The sequence below is a fragment of the Mytilus trossulus genome, chromosome 7, assembly GCF_036588685.1.
Source record: "Mytilus trossulus isolate FHL-02 chromosome 7, PNRI_Mtr1.1.1.hap1, whole genome shotgun sequence".
Taxonomy (NCBI): Eukaryota; Metazoa; Mollusca; class Bivalvia; order Mytilida; family Mytilidae; genus Mytilus; species Mytilus trossulus.
In genome coordinates this window covers 9,075,241-9,096,175 of record NC_086379.1, presented here as the reverse complement: position 1 = coordinate 9,096,175, position 20,935 = coordinate 9,075,241, and the positions used below count along the sequence as shown (strand labels likewise).

Genomic DNA, 20,935 nt, shown 5'->3' with positions numbered 1-20,935 from the left:
TAAAACCGACTGACTTTTTTCTTATGGACAACTCCTTTGAATGTTGAGCATACTGAACTCGGAAAATGAACCGGAATTTTGTGTTGATAGATATAGGAAGATGTGGTGTGAGTGCCAATGAGACAACTCTCCATCCAAATAACAAATTATAAAAGTAAACCATTAAAGGTCAATGTACGGCCTTCAACACGGAGTCTTGGCTCACACCGCACAAAAAGCTATAAAGGGCCCCAAAATTACTAGTGTAAAACCATTCAAACGGGAAAACCAACGGTCTAATTGACCATTATTTGCAAGTGGTTGATCCTTATTGCGTACATTTTCACCAGAGTTTGGTGTAAAGTTTGAAGACGAAATGACGGATGCAAATGACTTTTTTTGTAGGAAGCCTTTTTCAAAGTTTTTCTTAGGGTGTTAGACCTGAACGAACAATTAAATTTCTCAAAAGTGAAGAATCAGTTTCATTGTTTTCATTTGCCATAGCAACATGAATCTCTGTATATGTCACCAAATCAGCAGTACTAGTACAGGCTTTGAAGTAGCAAGTGCATATCAGTGGCGTAGCTAGGTCTTTTTTACGTGTATGCCCGAACCTCGATGAGGGGCCTGAATGAAAAAGAATCGTACAATAACAATATGTCACCCGACATCCGTCAGGACGACATAAATAATTTCAGCTGATCTATTTAATTGTTATCCATTATATCCAATTTATCACAAATAAATCGAAATATATATATTTTTCCGTGTTTGGTTTCAATCAGATATTGATCAAAATTGATAAATGGTTTCATTTGTGTAGTACAATGCCAAATTCCAAAGGGACATATAATTGAAATAATAAGCATATTTCTTACTGAATAAGATAAGAATGACCAAAAGAATGACAGAACAAAGAAATATAGAAATGATGCCCCCCCCCCCCCCCCCAAAATCCCTGTTGTCCCCAATCCAGACCCTCATATATCACTGTGATAGATAGTTTTGTTAAATATATTTAACTGGTTTTGTCTTCAAAAAGAATATTTTATTTGTATACAAAATGTTGTTAATATATGTAATGGACGATATATACCATGCCCTCTCAGCCGAAGTCGTAATCTCATTTTAATGAAAAAAGTATTTGAAAGCTTGCCTCCCTGTCAATATGTTATTAAACGGTGACCAGGCCAATCTGATTTAAATTGCGCCTGTCAGTATAAAACTGAAAAATGAACGATAACAAATGATACAGAAATTAACCATGAAAAAAAAACTTCAAAAAAGTTTACTGATTAAATTCGACGAAGGTTTAAAAAATTAATTGATATGTAACAAATTTTAACCCAAGATTGTAAACTGATGCAAAAAAAAATCCTTTTATTCATAAAATACAGAACTCATCATATATAATTTCTTCATTTTGCTTTCAATACTCGTTTGACCATAAACAGTTTTTGTCCAGCTACCGTAAAATTTTACGAAGGTTTGACAAAGTTATTGATTGGTATGGTATCTTCAAACTTTAACCACGTACCACGTAATGAACCTACATGTACATATAGTTATATTATTGACACCGCCGACGAAATTTAGGACCGAAATGTCACGCTTTCGCGACATAAATGTCAAGAGCTCGACAAAAAATGCAAACCACATTTCGAATCTTAGCACATAATGAATTGCTTAAAAAAAATAAGGAAAATGAGTATATAGAATTTACTGTAGATTTAGACTTTGACAGAAAATGAACAAATATATAATATGATACTAATTTTTGTCACTTTTATTTGCAATTACCAATCCATTGAAGAAAGACGTAGAAGATTGATGTACTGTTAACCAATTCTTTCATTTTTATTCAGATGAATATATATTTTTTACCCAATTCAAGTGTACGCCCGGGCGTTTTGATGTAAACGTAGCAACGCGCATGCATATTTGGTTGGAACATGTTAGTTGCTTGACGTTTTTCTCCTGCGCGTTCATACGTTTTCGGAGTTCTGTTACAGATTGGTTGTTGGACAACGTTTTTTTTTTTTTATTAAAACTAAGAACGGAAGTATTGATCTCTTTAAGTTCATTAGACATAATAGACACTTTAGACTTAAGGTTACACAATCATGATGCACGACTGTCGCTAATCTTTGTGATTCTGATGATTTCAGAATCAAGTCTAGATTTTTAAACTCTGAAATAGTTTTTCCGACATATCGGTAACAGTCTTTTCCAGGTAGGATATTTCGTCCTTCAATTTTGAAATAGTAGATCTTGATAAATTAAGCTGATTTTGATGGTTAATTAACCTTTCATTCTGCTTGTTTAATTTTCTATTCGTCGATCTTTTATGTTTCAAGTTTGTCTAGTTTTTTTCGTTTGTTCCCTTCGTAGTTTTTTCATGTGTCAATTTCTCGCATACCAAAATTAGGTATTTCTACAGGAGTAGACGAAACCACGTTTACATCCAGGTATGAATTATTTCTACCAAAAGATTTGCTGCTTAATGATTCTTTCAAGTCATCGCAATACTCTCCGACTGATGCAAGCCTGAGAACAAAACAATCTCGTCCAAGCTTTTGTACCAGATGTTCACCATATTTTTTTACTTGAATACGTTTTTTATACTACCGCAAGGTCGTATATTGGTATCACGTCGTCGTCGTCGTCAGCGTCGTCCGAAGACGGATGGTTTCCGGATAATTACTTTAGTATAAATAAACAGAAATATATAAAATTTAAACACAATGTTTATAACCACAAAAGGAAGTTTCGGATTGATTTGGGGGGTTATCGTCCCATCGGTGTAGGAATAAGGGGCCCAAAGGAGTATATACAATGCAATATTCACTTTTACTACCAACTGATAAATTAAAGCATTTTTTACCATTCAGTGATTACAAGCACTTTGATTACCATTCTACGGTTATGCTTATTTACAAGTGGAAAAATTGAAGATTTTTTTCGTTTCTGTTCTCTTAACTTTAGTTTGTCTCAACTATATTTAATGAAATGAGTATATAATGCTTATTACCTCTAAACTCAGTTTAAGTTCAATTTTTAACTTTATATACTAGCGGGGGCATCATCTGTGTCTCTTTGAACACATTCCCCATTTTTTTTTTAACGTTACTATTAATTAATATTTATAGTATAACTAATCGCCGTATTTGAATATAAAAAATAAGACAACGCGTGACCGGACGACGCATGGATTAAACGAGTGCGCAGCACGAGTTTAGTCCATAGCGGCGTTCGGTCACAAGTTGTCTTATTTTTTGTATTCAAATACGGCGATTAGTTATACTTTTTATTACATTGGCTATTAATGGCTTTTTTTTATGAAATTAATGCAGAAATTGTAAGGAACTATATTATTTTCCTACGCATTCACAATTTGTTTTGATCCGACGTTATCGACGTCTTGACAACGCCTATTGTTGTATGACGTCAGAGAGTGAAATAACCACGTTTATTTCACATGTGAAATTATCGGTTTTTATTCAACTGGGAAATCAATGTAATTCATTGCAACCAATGTAATAATAATTTTAAACATGACTGTATGACATTTTATATTTTAATACTTATTGATGTATTTAAATGAGTAATTATTGTTGCAAACTCCATAAGAAATTTGAATTAAGATCATTTTTGGAATAAGGGAAAGGGGAAGTGAAAAAAAATGGGGGTGGGTCAATTTTTCTCATTTCAGATTTCAGAAATTAAAAAGAAAATTTCTTCAAATATTTTTTTTTGAGAGGATTAATATTCAGCAGCATAGTGAATTGCTCAAAAGCAAAAAAAAATAATTAAGTTCATTAGACCACATTCATTCTGTGTCAGAAACCTATGCTGTGTCAACTATTTAATCACAATCCAAATTCAGAGCTGTATCCAGCTTGAATGTTGTGTCCATACTTGCCCCAACCGTTCAGGGTTCGACCTCTGCGGTCGTATAAAGCTGCGCCTTGCAGAAGCAAAAGGAAAGTCTGCTCTAACTTTTGCTTTTATGAAATATTGCATTCTCAATTGTTCTATTTTATCGGGGTTATTGTTGCAAATATTGCATAAACATGAGATAAAGTAGTCTCTTGGTATATTACTACATTCATTTTCGATGCGTTGGGAGATTGTTTCGCTCATTAGGCAATTGTTCTTTATTAATGACTGAATCTTCAACTAAATGTTCAGATCAAGGCTGTACGGTACCCTATAGTTGTTAATTTCTGTGTTATTTTTGTGTTTTGTATTTTTTTTTTAAATATTAAGAAAATGATTTGTTATCATTGAAGAGTCGCTGTCCAAACTGTGTATTTCACTTTCATCATTAATGCATTAATTAAGACTTCTGAGATAACTTAATTGTAATAAACAAGATATTAACTCGGTATACAACTTGTGGTAACACGCTCAATTAGTTCATATTGTGTGGAGAAAATTGCCATTTTTAACTGTCTTATGAGGTGGATATTTGTCGAAATGATTGGGTATAAAATTTTCTTGTTCTAGTGATTGGTATAGGGACTAGGATGAAATTGCAATCATGAGTCCATGGATTACTTTGTAGAACATTATCAGTCTGTTTTAGGCGGCGCTCAGTAAGTGAGGGCCATTGACGATTAAGTTGAACATGAGTGTAACACTACTCTTTTTCTCACTACAGGTGTTGTGGTAATTGTTACATACACATAATATACTTTTGTATATTTAATTTATTCAGTGGCTAATATATTCGCTATTGTCATGTGTGAGGCTCTCCTGGAGGTATGTATAAGTATACATACATATATACATACATATATTATTTATATATAACTGAACTTAAAGCAGAAATCACAAAGCCGGTAAGTAATTTCTGCATAGTAGTACATTTATCTAGATACCCCCTCCGTTTCCCGAAAATGACCAGCCCTACGAGTTTTGATACGAAATATTTTTTGGACGAATTAGGAAACACATACAAATTCCACTTTTTTGCAACCAATAACATTCGAGAGCTTATTAGTATATATTTATATAAAAAAAAGGTACGAATTAGTTAGGTACGAGTTGGGAAATATCATAAGGTACGAGTTGACACTGATTTTTGCGAACCTGTGATAATTCAAACGTTTTAATAACCATTACAATTGTCCTTGAACAGAAGTCGGACGAAATGGCATCTAAGAGAATATCAAAAACGGCGATAGATTGGAAGAATCTTGCCACAAAATTGGGCGATGGTGGCAAGTCTCAATACAGACACATTAAAGGGACAATAGACGGCTGTTTATCAAGGTTTTCAATATTTTTAAATAGTGACTTGTTTTTTTTTGTTTTACTGAGGCTTTGCCTTTGGCTTTGGTCATTTGATTTATCTGTGATAATTTTTTTATTTTTAATAATTTTTGTTGTTTTTATGTGTCAACTTTTGGTGTGATCTGGAATTCGTTTCTTAGAAGGACCCAGTGGCGGAACTTTGCCTTAGCCAAGGCTAAGGGGGGCCCACTGACTGACCTAAGAGGGGGCCCGCTCCAGTCATGCTTCAATGATTCCCAATATAATCAACCAAATTTTTCCCACGAAAGGGGGGGCCTGGATCCGAATATGGAACCTCTTTGGATAAGTTTCAATAACTTTTGTATGTCATCCTAGAGTCAGTAGACTGAGTGTGACAGGATACACCTGAAGCAAGTTAACTCGTACCAGCAAAAACTCGTACTACCTTAACTCGTACCAAAACATCAAGATACAACGATTATGGTATCCTGTATCAATGAAGAAAATATGGAAAATTCTGAATAAATTGTACTAATTGTTTTCAAAACAAGCACATATTTAGGAGTTTTATAATACTGTTACATTTAAGATGGATTTTAAGAAAAAGTATACTGTTCAGATTATTTTAAGCAGATTTTGCAATAATATAAAACTAAAAAAATGCTTTCGGTTTCTTATGGTTTCCTGTCACGTTTAAAAAAAACTTTAATATAACATTGAAAATAGATTTTGAATATTAACATGAAGCAAGTAACACTAGTAATGGTGTTTATTTATGCCTTTTGAATTATATTGTGCAAAATAAAGAAAATAAAGATTGGTTTCCTTTCACGTAAACGGTGAATCAAAATGTAATAATTTTTTCTCGAAAAACTCAATTGTTCCATTCATACTATTCTAACACCAACACAACCCACAAAATATAAGTTAAAATTTTAGAACTTATAAAAAAGGATACAAAAAGAAACCAAAGGCCGAATACCAAATTATGGTCCATATCTATATCCAAATTGAATTATTTAAAACTGTAATCCATGATCACAAATTGTATGCTATGTTTACAATTGTTGAAAGCCATGCGCTTTTTGGCGGGAAAATTGGGGAACCCCTTATATTTAACAGGATGACAGGAAACAGTTACATTTCATTGTTATTTATAGACCGTAAGAATTTAATTTTGGAAATCATTTTGATTAACTGCTAAGATTTATTCATGAACAATTGATATTTTCTTGGGGTGAAACTGATAATACTTTAATAATCTACATCTGCCACAGTATTTTCTATCCAATCTGACTCTATTGTGTTATTGTAGTCTTAGATCCAATGGACAAGGAATATTAGCTACACATTGGTCATTGTACTTTCAAATTATATATATTTTACAGACTTAAGAGGTTTGGAGTGAAAGTAAAGTATATATTCATCATTAAACACCATTTTAAAAATGCATTTAAATAAGTTGCAGTCTTCATGATGAACTTTTAAATCTACAGGCCTGAGGCTCAATTTTTGAAATTTTTTAGTAAGATTCTGTTGGCCTGTAGATATGATTTTTACAGGCCAGAGAGCAATATTACGAGCCTGGGCTGCCACTCTGTGTGAAGACTGAAGTTGGTACGAGTTAGCAGTGGTACGAGTTTGTATTGGTACGAGTTGACGTTGGTACAAGTTTACAATGGTACGGGATAACTATAATTCAATACACCTAATCGCTATTTATTCCATTACCATGATTACGGATAAGTTCTCTAAAATTATACAACTTTTTCATCCAGTTGAAGCTATTTGGGACCCTGTTTAAACAATTCACCATGCATGAAACTTTTTAATGAGACCTGTTTAAACTACCGTAAAATCATGTATTCTACCAGTAAATAGATTTACTTAAAGAGGACAAGTTGACATAAAAGATTTTATAGTCATTAGTTTTGTTTATCAATTTATTTTTATTATTTTAGAGTAAACAAGTATCCAGAAGAAATAAAGAAAATAGATTTTGCATATTACAAGACCAGAATGGCAGATCCCACTATGGCTGCAGCATTTGAGAAAGCTGTAAGACTACTTAAGTGTCAGATTGTGTCACACTAGTATTGGGGGGGGGGGGGGGGGGGGGCTGCAGCATTTGAGAAAGCTGTAAGACTACTTAAGTGTCAGATTGTGTCACACTAGTATGGGGGGGCTGCAGCACTTGAGAAAGCTGTAAGACTACTTTAGTGTCAGATTGTGTCACACTAGTATGGGGGGGGGGGCTGCAGCATTTGAGAAAGCTGTAAGACTACTTAAGTGTCAGATTGTGTCACACTAGTATGGGACAAGCAAGTTTTTAAATCAAAATCACCTTTAAATTTTAATATGTTTTATAGTTTTTATACGACCGTAAAAATTGAAAAAAAATTTGGTCGTATATTGGTATGACTTTGGCGTCGTCGTCGGAAGACATTTGGTTTTGGCACTATAACTTAAGTATAAGTATATAGAAATCTATGAAATTTAAACACAAGGTTTCTGACCATAAAAGGAAGGTTGGGATTGATTTTGGGAGTTTTGGTCATTACAGTTTAGGTATTAGGGGCCAAAAAGGGCTCAAATAAGCATTTTTCTTGGTTTTCCCTCATTAACTAAGTATGTTTATGACCACAAAAGGAAGGTTGGGATTTATTTTGGGAGTTTTGGTCCCAACAGTTTAGGAATTAGGGGCCAAAAAAAGGTCCTGAATAAGCATTTTTCTTGGTTTTTGCACAATAACTTTAGTACAAGTATATATAGAAATCTATGAAATTTTAACACAAGGTTTATGACCACAAAAGGAAGGTTGGGATTGATTTTGGGAGTTTTGGTCCCAACAGTTTAGGAATTAGGGGCCAAAAGGGTCCAGAGTTTGATTTCATAAAAAAATGAATTATTAGGGTTCTTTGATATGCCAAATCTATAACTGTGTATTTAGATTCTTAATTTTTAAAAGACCGCAAAAATTGAAATTTTTCTGGTCATATAATGGTATCGATGTTGCTATCCTTGTCCTCGTCCTTGTTGTCTGAAGACATTTGTTTTTTGCACTCTAACTTTAGTTAAAGTAAATAGAAATCTATGAAATTTAAACACAAGATTTATGACCATAAAAGGAAGGTTAGGATTGATTTTGGGAGTTTTGGTCCCAACAGTTTAGGAAGAAGGGGCCAAAAACAGGTCCCAAAATAAGCATTTTTCTTGGTTTTTGCACAATAACTTTAGTATAAGTCAATAGAAATATATGAAATTTTAACATAAGTTTATTACCACAAAAGGAAGGTTTGGATTGATTTTGGGAGTTTTGGTCCTAACGAATTAGGGTCCAAAAGGGTCCAAAATTAAACTTTGTTTGATTTCATAAAAAATTGAACAATTGGGGTTCTTTGATATACCAAATCTAACCCTGTATTTAGATTCTTAATTTTTGGTCCCGTTTTCAAATTGGTCTACATTAAGGTCCAAAGGGTCCAATATTAAACTTAGTTTGATTTTAACAAAAATTGAATTCTTGGGGTTCTTTGATATGCTGAATCTTAACATGTACTTAGATTTTTATACCCCCGCTTTAAAAAAGGGGGGGTATACTGTTTTACTTCTGTCAGTCCGTCAGTCCGTCTGTCCGTCCCATGAATATTTTTCGTCGCATTTTTCTCAGGAACTACAATACAAGGATTTCTGAAATTTGGTTTCAATGTTTATCTAAGTCAGCTAGACCGTGTGATGCGTTTTCAGATTGATCACTTGAAAACTTCCTGTTAACTGAACACTTGTATGATTTTACACATGATAGCCAAGTTGAAAATTTTCGTCACACTTTTCTCAGGAACTACAATACAAGGATTTCTGAAATTTGGTTTCAGGATTTATATAAGTCAGCTATACAGTGTGATGCGTTTTCAGATTCATCACTCGACAACTTCCTGTTTACCGAACACTTGCATATTTTTACACTATTTATTTTTCGTCGCATTTTTCTCAGGAACTACAATACAAGGATTTCTGAAATTTGGTTTCAGGGTTTATCTAAGTCAGCTATACCATGTGATGCGTTTTCAGATTGATCACTTGCCAACTTCCTGTTTACCTAACACTTGTATGATTTTACACATGATAGCCAAGTTGAAAATTTTCATCACACTTTTCTCAGGAACAACAATACAAGGATTTCTGAAATTTAGTTTCAGGATTTATATAAGTCAGCTATACTGTGTGATGCGTTTTCAGATTCATCACTCGACAACTTCCTGTGTACCGAACACTTGCATATTTTTACACTATTTATATTATCCACTTGCGGCGGGGGTATCATCAGTGAGCAGTAGCTCGCAGTTTCACTTGTTGATTATGGGCCCAGTTTTCAAGTTGGTCCAAATCTGGGTCCAAAATTAAATTTTGTTTGATTTCAAGAAAAATTCAATATATGGGGTTCTTCAATATGCTGAATCTAACATTGTATTTAGATTTTTAATATTTAGGACCGGTTATCAAATTGGTCCACCTTGAGGTCTAAAGGATCCAAAATTGAACTTTATTTGATTTTAAAAAAAAATGAATTCTTGGGGTTCTTTGATATGATTAATCTAACCATGTACTTAGATTTTTGATTATAGGCCCAGTTTTCAAGTTGGTCCAAATCAGGATCCAAAATTATTATATTAAGTACTGTATTGTGCAATAGCAAGAAATTTTCAATTGTACAGTTTTCAGCAATAGCAAGAAATCTTCAATTGCACAGTAGTGTGCAATAGCAAGAAATTTTCAATTGCACAGTATTGCGCAATAGCAAGAAATCTTCAATTGCACAATATTGTGCAATAGCAAAAAATCTTCAATTGCACAGTATTGTGCAATAGCAAATATTTTCAAATGCACAGTATTGCGCAATAGCAAGAAATATCTAATTGCACAATAGCAAGACATTTTCAATTGGAGTTTTCTTTCTTTGTCCAGAATATAGTTGAATCAACTTAAATCATTGTTTTATACAATATACAATGTATATTCACTTTTTACTTCCAACTGATAAATTAAAACAATCTTTACCATTCAGTGATAACAAGCACTTTTTTTACATTTTAATATTTTTTGATGTATTTAAATGAGTAGTCATTGTTGCAAACTCCATTAGAAATTTGAATTGAGATCAGTTTTGGAAAAAGGGAAAGGGGGATGTGAAAAAAAAATTGGGGGGGGGGGGGGGTGTTCAATTTTCTCATTTCAGATTTCATAAATAAATAGAAAATTTCTTCAAACATTTTTTTGAGAGGATTTATATTCAACAGCAAAGTGAATTGCACAAAGGCAAAACAAAATTTTTAAGTTCATTAGACCGACCACATTCATTCTGTGTCAGAAACCTACATTGTACATGTATGCTGTGTCAACTATTTAATCACAATCCAAATTTAGAGCTGAATCCAGCTTGAATGTTGTGTCCATACTTGCCCCAACCATTAAGGGTTCAATCTCTGCGGTTGTATAAACCGGGCTCTGCGGAGCATCTGGTTGATTATGGGCCCAGTTTTCAAGTTGGTCCAAATTGGGGTCCAAAATTAAACTTTGTTTGATTTCAACTAAAATTGAATATATGGGGTTCATCAATATATATGCTGAATCTTACCATGTAGTTAGATTTTTAATATTTGGGCCCGGTTATCAAATTGGTCCACATTGAGGTCTAAAATTGTACTTTATTTGATTTCATCAAAAATTGAATTCTTGGGGTTCTTTGATATACTGAATCTAATCATGTATTTAGATTTTGGATATTGGACCATAATAGGTAAATGTTCAATTTAAAGTTTTTAAGTTTAAGTTCTTAGACCACATTCATTCTGTGTCAGAAACCTATGTTGTGTCAACTATTTAATCACAATCCAAATTCAAAGCTGTATCAAGCTTAAATGTTGAGTCCATACTTCCCCCAACTGTTCAGGGTTTGTCCTCAGTGGTCGTATAAAGCCGTGCCCTGCAGAGCATCTGGTAATACGTTTATTGGTATCATGGCGTCGGCGTCATCAGCGTCGTCCAAAGACAGATGATTTCTGTATAATAACTTGAGTATAGAAGTAAATAGAAATCAATAAAATTTAAACACAAGGTTTATAACCACTAAAAAGGAAGCTTCGGATGGATTTTCAGGGTTATGGTCCCAGGTACATTTTACATGTAGCAATAAACAGTTAATGTTACATGTTACAAAGGGCAAATATACATCATTTGTTTTGTTAAAATGTATTCAAGTTTATCATCATCACTTACATTATCATCATCATAACCAAATTAGATCATTGTTTAAGGAGTGATGATGCAAAAGGAAAAAATATTTCACTCAATTACATGTAAGTGAGGAGTAAAAACCTTAATTGGTGAATTTTCATCTGGAGCTCTGAAATTGTCCTCAAAAGATATTGCCCTCTTAATTTACTACTCAAGTGTTACATTCTATGTATTGTACTTGAAGCTCTGTTACATTTTACACTTCCAGTTTCCATTAAAATACCTAGAAATTACAAGAATCTATTCAAGACAGTTTAAGAGGAAGGTCATTCTATAGATCAGGCTTTTTACATGTCTAAAAGTCCAAGAGATTCAAATGTTGAAAATAGACAGCTAAGTATAGTTTGAGTATTTTGTTATTTTTCTATGGTTCCATTCCTTTTAAATTTTCTTTATATTGCAGTATACAGCTTTGAAGGTTCCATATCCTGAGGATTCAGAAAAGTTGATACCTGAAATTGAAAAGGAACTTACAACTGTGGTTTGTAAATTCTTGATATTCTAGAAGTCTTGCCCATCAAGCTATATATATGTATTTTGTAAGGGATGATCCATAAAAAATATTTTTTAAAGTACAATATATTTTAAGGCTCACGCTATCAGGCGACTTGGGCGAAGAAGTCGCTTTCCCGACCGTCACTTCGCTTTCCCCGACCCCCAAAAGTGAAAACAAGTCGCCCTGTTCTTGACGATACTCGCTTTCAGTCACTTCCGTAGGACATTTTTGAATTTTTACCAAGTTGATGAAGCGTCTATTTTTTATTGATAATTAAAGAAATTTATACATAAACGATTCATAATCTTTAAAAAGAAGTTGAAGCATTCATTGTCTTTGAAGTGTGTTGCAGGTTATTTGATAAAAATACAACTTGTAATCACTTCGTGTATTTCCGCAAGTTCCTGTGCTTGTTACTCGAAAACGTACATCAACCTAAATTTCAGCGGAAACTTCATTTAAACGTGATAAAATGTTTAATCCATTTATTGCATTAAAAACGTCATGTTCCTTTCAAAATAACTTGTCAAACATCTTTTATTTTTGTAAATTTTCTTGCATTTGTCAGCCATTGACCGATTTCTAAACTATGGATCTCAACCGGACCAGCTATGACCGAAATCCGTACTTTTACAATAATTACTATGGACGCGTGGATGGAACAGCTGACAGAAGAATATTGATCCCAAGGGAAAATTAATGTATTCCACACGAATTAAGAGACTGTTGGTTACATCTAATTGATTGGTTTATATAATTCCTTATATTTTTTTTGGATTGTTTCAAACTATTGATTAAAGTTGCTTAACTCTGAGACTATTATAATATACTAATATCAATATATTATGGCCCAGCTTTATAATAACTTTATATTTTTTGATGAGAAACACTGAATTTCATACACAAGATAGTTTTGAATTAAATTGTAATTGATTAATATAATTTCTTTACATTTTTTATACGACCGCAAATTTTGAAAAAATTTTCGTCGTATATTGCTATCACGTTGGCGTCGTCGTCGTCGTCGTCGTCGTCGTCCGAATACTTTTAGTTTTCGCACTCTAACTTTAGTAAAAGTGAATAGAAATCTATGAAATTTTAACACAAGGTTTATGACCATAAAAGGAAGGCTGGTATTGATTTTGGGAGTTTTGGTCCCAAATTTTAGGAATTAGGGGCCAAAAAGGGCCCAAATAAGCAATTTCTTGGTTTTCGCACTATAACTTTAGTTTAAGTTAATAGAAATCTATGAAATTTTGACACAAGGTTTATGACGACAAAAGAAAGGTTGGGATTGATTTTGGGAGTTTTGGTTTCAACAGTTTAGGAATTAGGGGCCAAAAAAGGGCCCAAATAAGCATTATTCTTGGTTTTCGCACAATAACTTTAGTTAAAGTAAATAGAAATCAATGAAATTTAAACACAATGTTTATGGCCACAAAAGGAAGGTTGGTATTGATTTTGGGAGTTTTGGTCCCAACAGTTAAGGAAAAAGGGGCCCAAAGGGTCCAAAATTAAACTTTGTTTGATTTCATCAAAATTGAATAATTGGGGTTCTTTAATATGCCAAATCTAACTGTGTATGTAGGTTCTTAATTTTTGGTCCCGTTTTCAAATTGGTCTACATTAAGGTCCAAAGGGTCCAAAATTAAACTTAGTTTGATTTTAACAAAAATTGAAACCTTGGGGTTCTTTGATATGCTGAATCTAAAAATGTACTTAGATTTTTGATTATTGGCCCAGTTTTCAAGTTGGCCCAAATCGAGGTCCAAAATTAAACATTGTTTGATTTCATCAAAAATTGAATAATTGGGGTTCTTTGATATGCCAAATCTAACTGTGTATGTAGATTCTTAATTTTTGGTCCAGTTTTAAAATTGGTCTAAATTAAAGTGCAAAGGGTCCAAAATTAAACTAAGTTTGATTTTAACAAAAATTAAATTCTTGGGCCTCTTTGATATGCTGAATCTAAACATGTACTTATATTTTTGATTATGGGCCCAGTTTTCAAGTTGGTCCAAATCAGGATCTAAAATTATTATATTAAGTATTGTGCAATAGCAAGTCTTTTCAATTGCACAGTATTGTGCAATGGCAAACAATATCTAATTTCACAATATTGTGAAATTGCAAATTTTTTTTTAATTAAGAGTTATCTTTCTTTGTCCAGTATAGTAAGCAAGAAATATCTGCAAGATTTTTTTTTAATTGGAGTTATCTTTCTTTGTCCAGAATCAACTTAAATCTTTGTTATATACAATATACAATGTATATTCACTTTTTACTACCAACTGATAAATTTAAATAATCTTTACCATTCAGTGATAACAAGCAGTTTTTTTACATCTTAATATTTTATGATGTATGTAAATGAGTAGTAATTGTTGCAAACTCCATTAGAATATTTTAATTGAAATTAGTTTTGGAATAAGGGAAAGGGGGATGTGATTAAAAAATTGGGTTCAATTTTTCTCATTTGAAATTTCATAAATAAAAGAAAATTTCTTCAAACATTTTTTTGAGAGGATTAATATTCAACAGCATAGTGAATTGCTCTAAGAGAAAACAAAAATTTTAAGTTCATTTGAATACATTCATTCTGTGTCAGAAACCTATGCTGTGTCAACTATTTAATCACAATCCAAATTTAGAGCGGAATCCAGCTTGAATGTTGTGTCCATACTTGCCCCAACCGTTCAGGGTTCAAACTCTGCGGTCGTATAAAGCTACGCCCTGCGGAGCATCTGGTTTAAATATATATTTTTTTTTTAATGCTATATAGATACTAAATATTTAGTTGGTAGTTTTTCACAAGAACCATAGTAAAACTTAAACAACTTTTTATTTGCAATGTTACTTTAATTGTATACTCAGATATGAGTCGAATTGAACAATATAAAAAGAACATTATGTACATATGACCCTTTATCATGTTTATACTATAGTAAAATCCAAACATTGTAGCACACCGCACGAATGAGCACTTCTCTTTCAAATCTCACAAATTCTCCCTATCAGTTTCAAAAAGAGAAGTCACTTCTCCCTTTAATTCTGAAGTAGTGAGCCCTGTATTTGTAGGATTTCTGTGATTTTTGTAAGAATTTACTTATTAAATATATAACAATATAATCCACATGATATTTAAAATTGTGTTTTGTAGGATAAAGAGAATGCTGTTATTGTAGAAAATCTAGATGGGCAGATTAATTTATATAAGGAATATGTAAGTACAAAAGCATTTAAAATTCATTCAACATAAAGTTATAAATTAAAGACTGTTTTGTCTTGCCTGCAACATTTGAGTGACATATTGATTCCAATCCTGAGGTGGCAAAAATGTATAAAAGATTTTTTGTTAGAAGATTTTCTGACTAATTTAGGTTTGCACTTGGGTCTGTCTGTCCATCCCTCAGTCCTGCAAATCAGTTTTCACTTGGAATCTTTCATAAACTTTCCCAAGTAGTGCTTAGAATGATGTCATGCGGTGGTTTCACCATTGTTGCCAATTTTTTATGATTTCTTGTATGTGAATATATAGTTAAGAAAGGTACATGCTAGCTCGCAACTCATGAGCTCAGCTGTTAAGTATTTTAGATTTTGGGATAAAATTGGTCAAAGGTTGTGGATCCAAACATAATAATCTTTATAGGGATTGAGATTGATTCCTCAACAGTGGAGCTTAGACTCCCTGCAGATAAGTTATATCTCTTATGGCAATAGTTTTAAATTTAAAAGCATGCAATCAAAAAGCTGCTACAGTCGCATGACTGGAAGCTTAACTGTGCATCAGCTTTGATTTGTGGCAGGAGAGTTTTCCTCAGTAGAAAATCTAGATGGACTGCATATTTCATCACTAAAGCAAGATTGGCACAACACACTCCTTAAAAAATTAGGGTCCAAAAACAAGCATTATATTGGTATCACGTTGTCATCATGCGAAGACAGTTGGTTTCCAGACAATTTCTTTAGTATAAAAAAATAGAAATCCATGAAATTTACACACAAGGTTTATTACCTCAAAAGGAAGGTTGGGATTGATTTCAGGGCTTATTGTCCCAACAGTTCAGGGATAAGGGGCAAAAAAAGGGCCCCAAATAAGCACAATGATAAGAAATTGTTGGAGGGGACAATTTTTTCTCATTTCAGATTTCAAAAATTAAATGCAAAAAAAATTGAATATAAATTCAAATCATATAACCAACTCTAAAGTTCTTTGACTACAGTTATTCTGTCTCAAATTAAGACCTATTATGTGTAATATTTTATTACAATCCAAATTCAGACCTGTATCAAGTGCTAATATTGTGTCCATTTTTGTCTCAACTGTTCAAGGTTGGACCTCTGTGGTCGTATCCAGCTGCGCTCAGCGAAGCAATTTTTTTTTAACATGTAGTGCCGTATCTCAAAAACGGTTTATGAATATTGCTTAAAACTTTAGACAACTCTTAGTTATATTAATCTAAAGATCTGTATACTTTTTGGTGATGATTCAAAATATTTTTACATTTTTGTGTAAAAAAAAGGTGTCACGTGTCATGCCTTATCTCAGAAACTATTTGTGATCATTGCTAAGACAAAAAAAAGGGGGGTCACATGTCATGCCTTTTCTCAGAAACTATTTATGATCATTGCTTGTGTACCTCCTGTCTGTCTGTCATCAACATGTTGGACATTAACCATATTGCATAATACTTTGAAGAATTGTTTATATCTATTGACTTGAGCTCCCTTTCATTTTATACGACTGCAAACATTTTTTGGTCGTATATTAGTATCACGTTGGTGTCGTCATCGTCGTCCGAAGACATTGGTTTTCGCACTCTAACTTTAGTAAAAGTAAATAGAAATCTATGAAATTTAAACACAAGGTTTATGACCATAAACGGAAGGTTGGGTGGGATTGATTTGGGGTGCTTTGGTCCCAATAGTTTAGGAATTAAGGGCCAAAATGGCCCAAATAAGCATTTTTCTTGGTTTTTGCACAATAACGTTAGTATAAGTTAATAGAAATCTATGAATTTTTAACACAAGGTATATGACCATAAAACAAAGGTTTGGATTGAATTTTGGAGTTTTGGTCCCAACGAATTAGAGGCCAAAAGGGTCCAAAATTAAACTTTGTTTAATTTCATAAAAAAATAAATTAATGGGGTTCTTTGATATGCCAAATCTAACCATGTATTCAGATTCTTAATTTTTTGTCCAGTTTTCAAATTGGTCTACATTAAGGTCCAAAGGGTCCAAAATTAAACTTAGCTTGATTTTAACAAAAATTGAATTCTTGGGGTTCTTTGATTTGCTGAATATAAACATGTACTTAGATTTTTCATTATGGGCCCAGTTTTCAAGTTGGTCCAAATCGGGGTCCAAAATTATTATATGAAGTATTGTGCAATAGCAAGATATTTTCAATTGCACAGTATTGCCCAATAGCAAGAAATCTTCAATTGCACATACTTGTGCAATAGCAAGAAATTTTCAATTGCACAGTATTGCCCAATAGCAAGAAATATCTAATACCCCAAAAAAATGTTTTCAGCAATTCTCATGAAACTTTGGTGAATTGTTTATATCTATTGATGTTCAAGCTCCCTTGTGATTTTCATTAATTTCAAATCTGACATTGAAAAGATATTGAACTGTATTCTTTGAAAACGTGACGGACGTATCATGTGCTCATGGCACAGCTGTTAATTAATTTTTGTTGTGTTTGTTAATTTTAATTTTTACTTGATCCTCTGTTGAAACTCAATAAATAACAATCTATTATTATTAAAGGATATTTTTCATTACATAAAATTGTGTAGATAAAGTTGTAGAGTTGCAGATCTATATAAGTTTGTTACAAATGAACATGATAAAAGTGTTTTTAGAATTATTTTCACCTTTTATCAAGATAATCTGGTAATTGTCAATCATCCAGTAATAGTTGGAGTGACAGATTTATTTGAAAACTATTTATTGTATTTGATTATAATTTTAGATTTTGGTTCATGGAAATACATTTTGAGTATTTCACTTTGAACAGAAATGGTTTCACTCAGAAGTATTTCATCAAAAAATGAAATGTTAGAGTTCTTTGATATACTTCTAGTAATGTACATGTACTTAGATTTTGGATATTGGACCATAAAAAGTTAATTCAAATTTTTCAGTTCTTTGACCACATTTATTTTGTGTCACAAACCTATGCTGTGTCAAATATTCAACCGCAATCCAAAATCAGAGCTGTTTTAATCCTAAATATTGTGTCCATGTATACTTACTCAACTTTTCATGGTTCAAGCTCTTCAGGAAAATCCTGTTTGTGTTGTCTCTGACAGCCTCTTGTTTTATAGAATATGAAGACTATTATAAAGTCAAGTTTAAGTGATAGGAAAGAATAACAATGTTACCTTTAATCTTACTTAGCAAGGAAAGAATAACAATGTTACCTTTAATCTTACTTAGCAAGGAAAGAATAACAATGTTACCTTTAATCTTACTTAGCAAGGAAAGAATAACAATGTTACCTTTAATCTTACTTAGCAAGGAAAGAATAACAATGTTACCTTTAATCTTACTTAGCAAGGAAAGAATAACAATGTTACCTTTAATCTTACTTAGCAAGGAAAGAATAACAATGTTACCTTTAATCTTACTTAGCAAGGAAAGAATAACAATGTTACCTTTAATCTTACTTAGCAAGGAAAGAATAACAATGTTACCTTTAATCTTACTTAGCAAGGAAAGAATAACAATGTTACCTTTAATCTTAATTAGCAAAGCTGCTTATATTGTTCATTTCAATGTAAGAGATACAAAAAAAAATCATAACATCAGAATTCTTAAAAAAGATTATTTTATTTAGGTGGCCAGACAGACAGAAAGAAGTAAAGAAGTTAGACTTGATGCTGAAAAAGGTCCATACTTAAGACTTAAAACATGCATAATCATGATAATACTCTTAGTAATGAATTCTGGATAAGGGCATTATGATATCAGATTATTTTTACACATGGAGATAAATTTTTACTTTATTTGTTTTTTGTTTGTTTTTTGTTTGTTTTTTTATTTATTTCTTTTCTTATTTTTTTAGATTGCAGTACTGGATTCTTTGCCACCACTTGAAGAAATCACCAAAGAGATGGCTCTTGTATATTTCCCAAGTCCTGAAATAGATATTGATCGTCCAGCAATGTACCCCTTTACACCAGAAGTACAGCCAGAAGCCTCTCCCTCTCCATTAAATTATGGTGGAAAGAAATGGTGATCATCGCTATGAAATAGTAATCATAGCTTTGAAATTATTTTGAGATTTCCATCTTTATTTCTGACAGTTTTGGGTTATGAACTTATGTTGTCTGAAGAAATGATTTTTTAATTATGAAAGGAAGAAAACAGAAGCTTGTTGTCCAATTTTTATGCCCTCGCAATAGTGGAGTGGGCATTAAGTTTTACCCTTGTCTGTCTGTCTGTCTGTCTGTATGTATGTATGTATGTCCAACAGTTGGTTTTTCTTTCTCTAACTTTAATTTGTCTCAACCAAATGTTTTGAAAATAATACACAATGCTTATTACCACGTAACAACAGTATAGAGATTAAGTTCAAAATTTGGTGCACTTTTATTAGTCCCTACTGACAAGGTCGAGGGGACTTTAGGTTTTGGTACTTGGGCTTGAAAAGTTCTCTCATAAAATCAGTTTTCCATTCTGTTTTTAGTCATGCTTGAAGATATTGACTTGGTATCTTCTTTTGTTTACACGGTCACCATGACCAGTTATAGAACAAGTTAGCATTTTGTTCCAGTAGAATGAATTTTAACCTGGTAGAGTTCTATGTATTGCCATGCAATACTCTCAGAATTCTGTTTTTTCTTGAGTTATGCCCCTTTAAAAAAATAAAAACTGCTAAAAAAATATTCGTTTCCCTTCTCTAACTTCAGTAAAAACACCAAAAATCATTGAACTAGCTAACTTTAGTTTGTCTCGACCAATTGTTGTTACTTATACACAATGCTTATTACCACAAAATACAGATAAATTTAAATTTTGGTGGCTACACTTTAACCATTCTCAAGTTTTGCCATTTTACAAATGGAGAAATAGCTGAATTTTTACTTAAATTAGCCTCAACCAAATGCTACGAGACTTATAGTACTGCAACCATTGTTCATTTTATTAAACTTTAATGTTACGGAAAAACACACACCGAAATTATATATCGATGGAAAGAGAAAACATGTACAATAAGAATAGTTTGGTCGTAAAGTTCTAGAGTGGTCACATTTTTGTGAAATTGGGGTCAAAGGTCAGGCCTGAAAATATCAGTATTTCAACCTTAAGGACAAAAAAGGAGAAATTTTCTGATATTCATTCATTAGAATGCTACAAAAACGTTCAAGCATAACCATATGATGCTAAGGTCGCTAAAACTAAAAATTTGACTATTCATATGAAGAGCTGCAATTAAAAAATGGTGTTAATCTGGAACCTCCTGATTTTTTTTCCATTTATGTAGAAGTAGAAGTGGCCTTTACCTTTTTACATCCATCAACTTTCATATTTTTTAGCTCACCTGGCCCAAAGGGCCAAGTGAGCTTTTCCCATCACTTTGCGTCCGGCGTCCGTCGTCGTCCGTCGTCGTTGTTAACTTTTACAAAAATCTTCTCCTCTGAAACTACTGGGCCAAATTGAACCAAACTTGGCCACAATCATCATTGGGGTATCTAGTTTAAAAAATGTGTGGCGTGACCCGGTCAACCAACCAAGATGGCCGCCACGGCTAAAAATAGAACATAGGGGTAAAATGCAGTTTTTGGCTTATAACTCAAAAACCAAAGCATTAAGAGGAAATCTGACACGGGGTAAAATTGTTGATCAGGTCAAGATCTATCTGCCCTGAAATTTTCAGATAAATCAGTCAAC

The 20,935-nt window shown here is 32.7% G+C and overlaps 1 protein-coding gene across 1 annotated transcript; it reads left to right on the top strand.

Annotated features, from left to right (window-relative positions):
• Positions 1-5,032: 5,032 nt before the first annotated feature.
• LOC134724593 (ATP synthase subunit d, mitochondrial-like) lies at positions 5,033-19,413 on the top strand. Its single transcript, XM_063587706.1, has 5 exons — positions 5,033-5,256; positions 7,200-7,296; positions 11,936-12,013; positions 15,189-15,251; positions 19,107-19,413. Exons 1-5 carry the CDS (start codon positions 5,135-5,137, stop codon positions 19,278-19,280), a joined length of 534 nt encoding a protein of 177 aa, XP_063443776.1. The 5' UTR covers positions 5,033-5,134; the 3' UTR covers positions 19,281-19,413.
• The last annotated feature ends 1,522 nt before the right edge of the window (positions 19,414-20,935 follow it).

Excerpts from the sequence above, each read along its gene's own strand:
- LOC134724593 (XM_063587706.1), top strand. The coding sequence starts at position 5,135 with ATGGCATCTAAGAGAATATCAAAAACGGCGATAGATTGGAAGAATCTT. Across the intron at positions 7,297-11,935 it reads CTGCAGCATTTGAGAAAGCT|TATACAGCTTTGAAGGTTCC; the intron begins GTAAGACTACTT and ends TTTATATTGCAG. Across the intron at positions 15,252-19,106 it reads TTAATTTATATAAGGAATAT|ATTGCAGTACTGGATTCTTT; the intron begins GTAAGTACAAAA and ends TTATTTTTTTAG.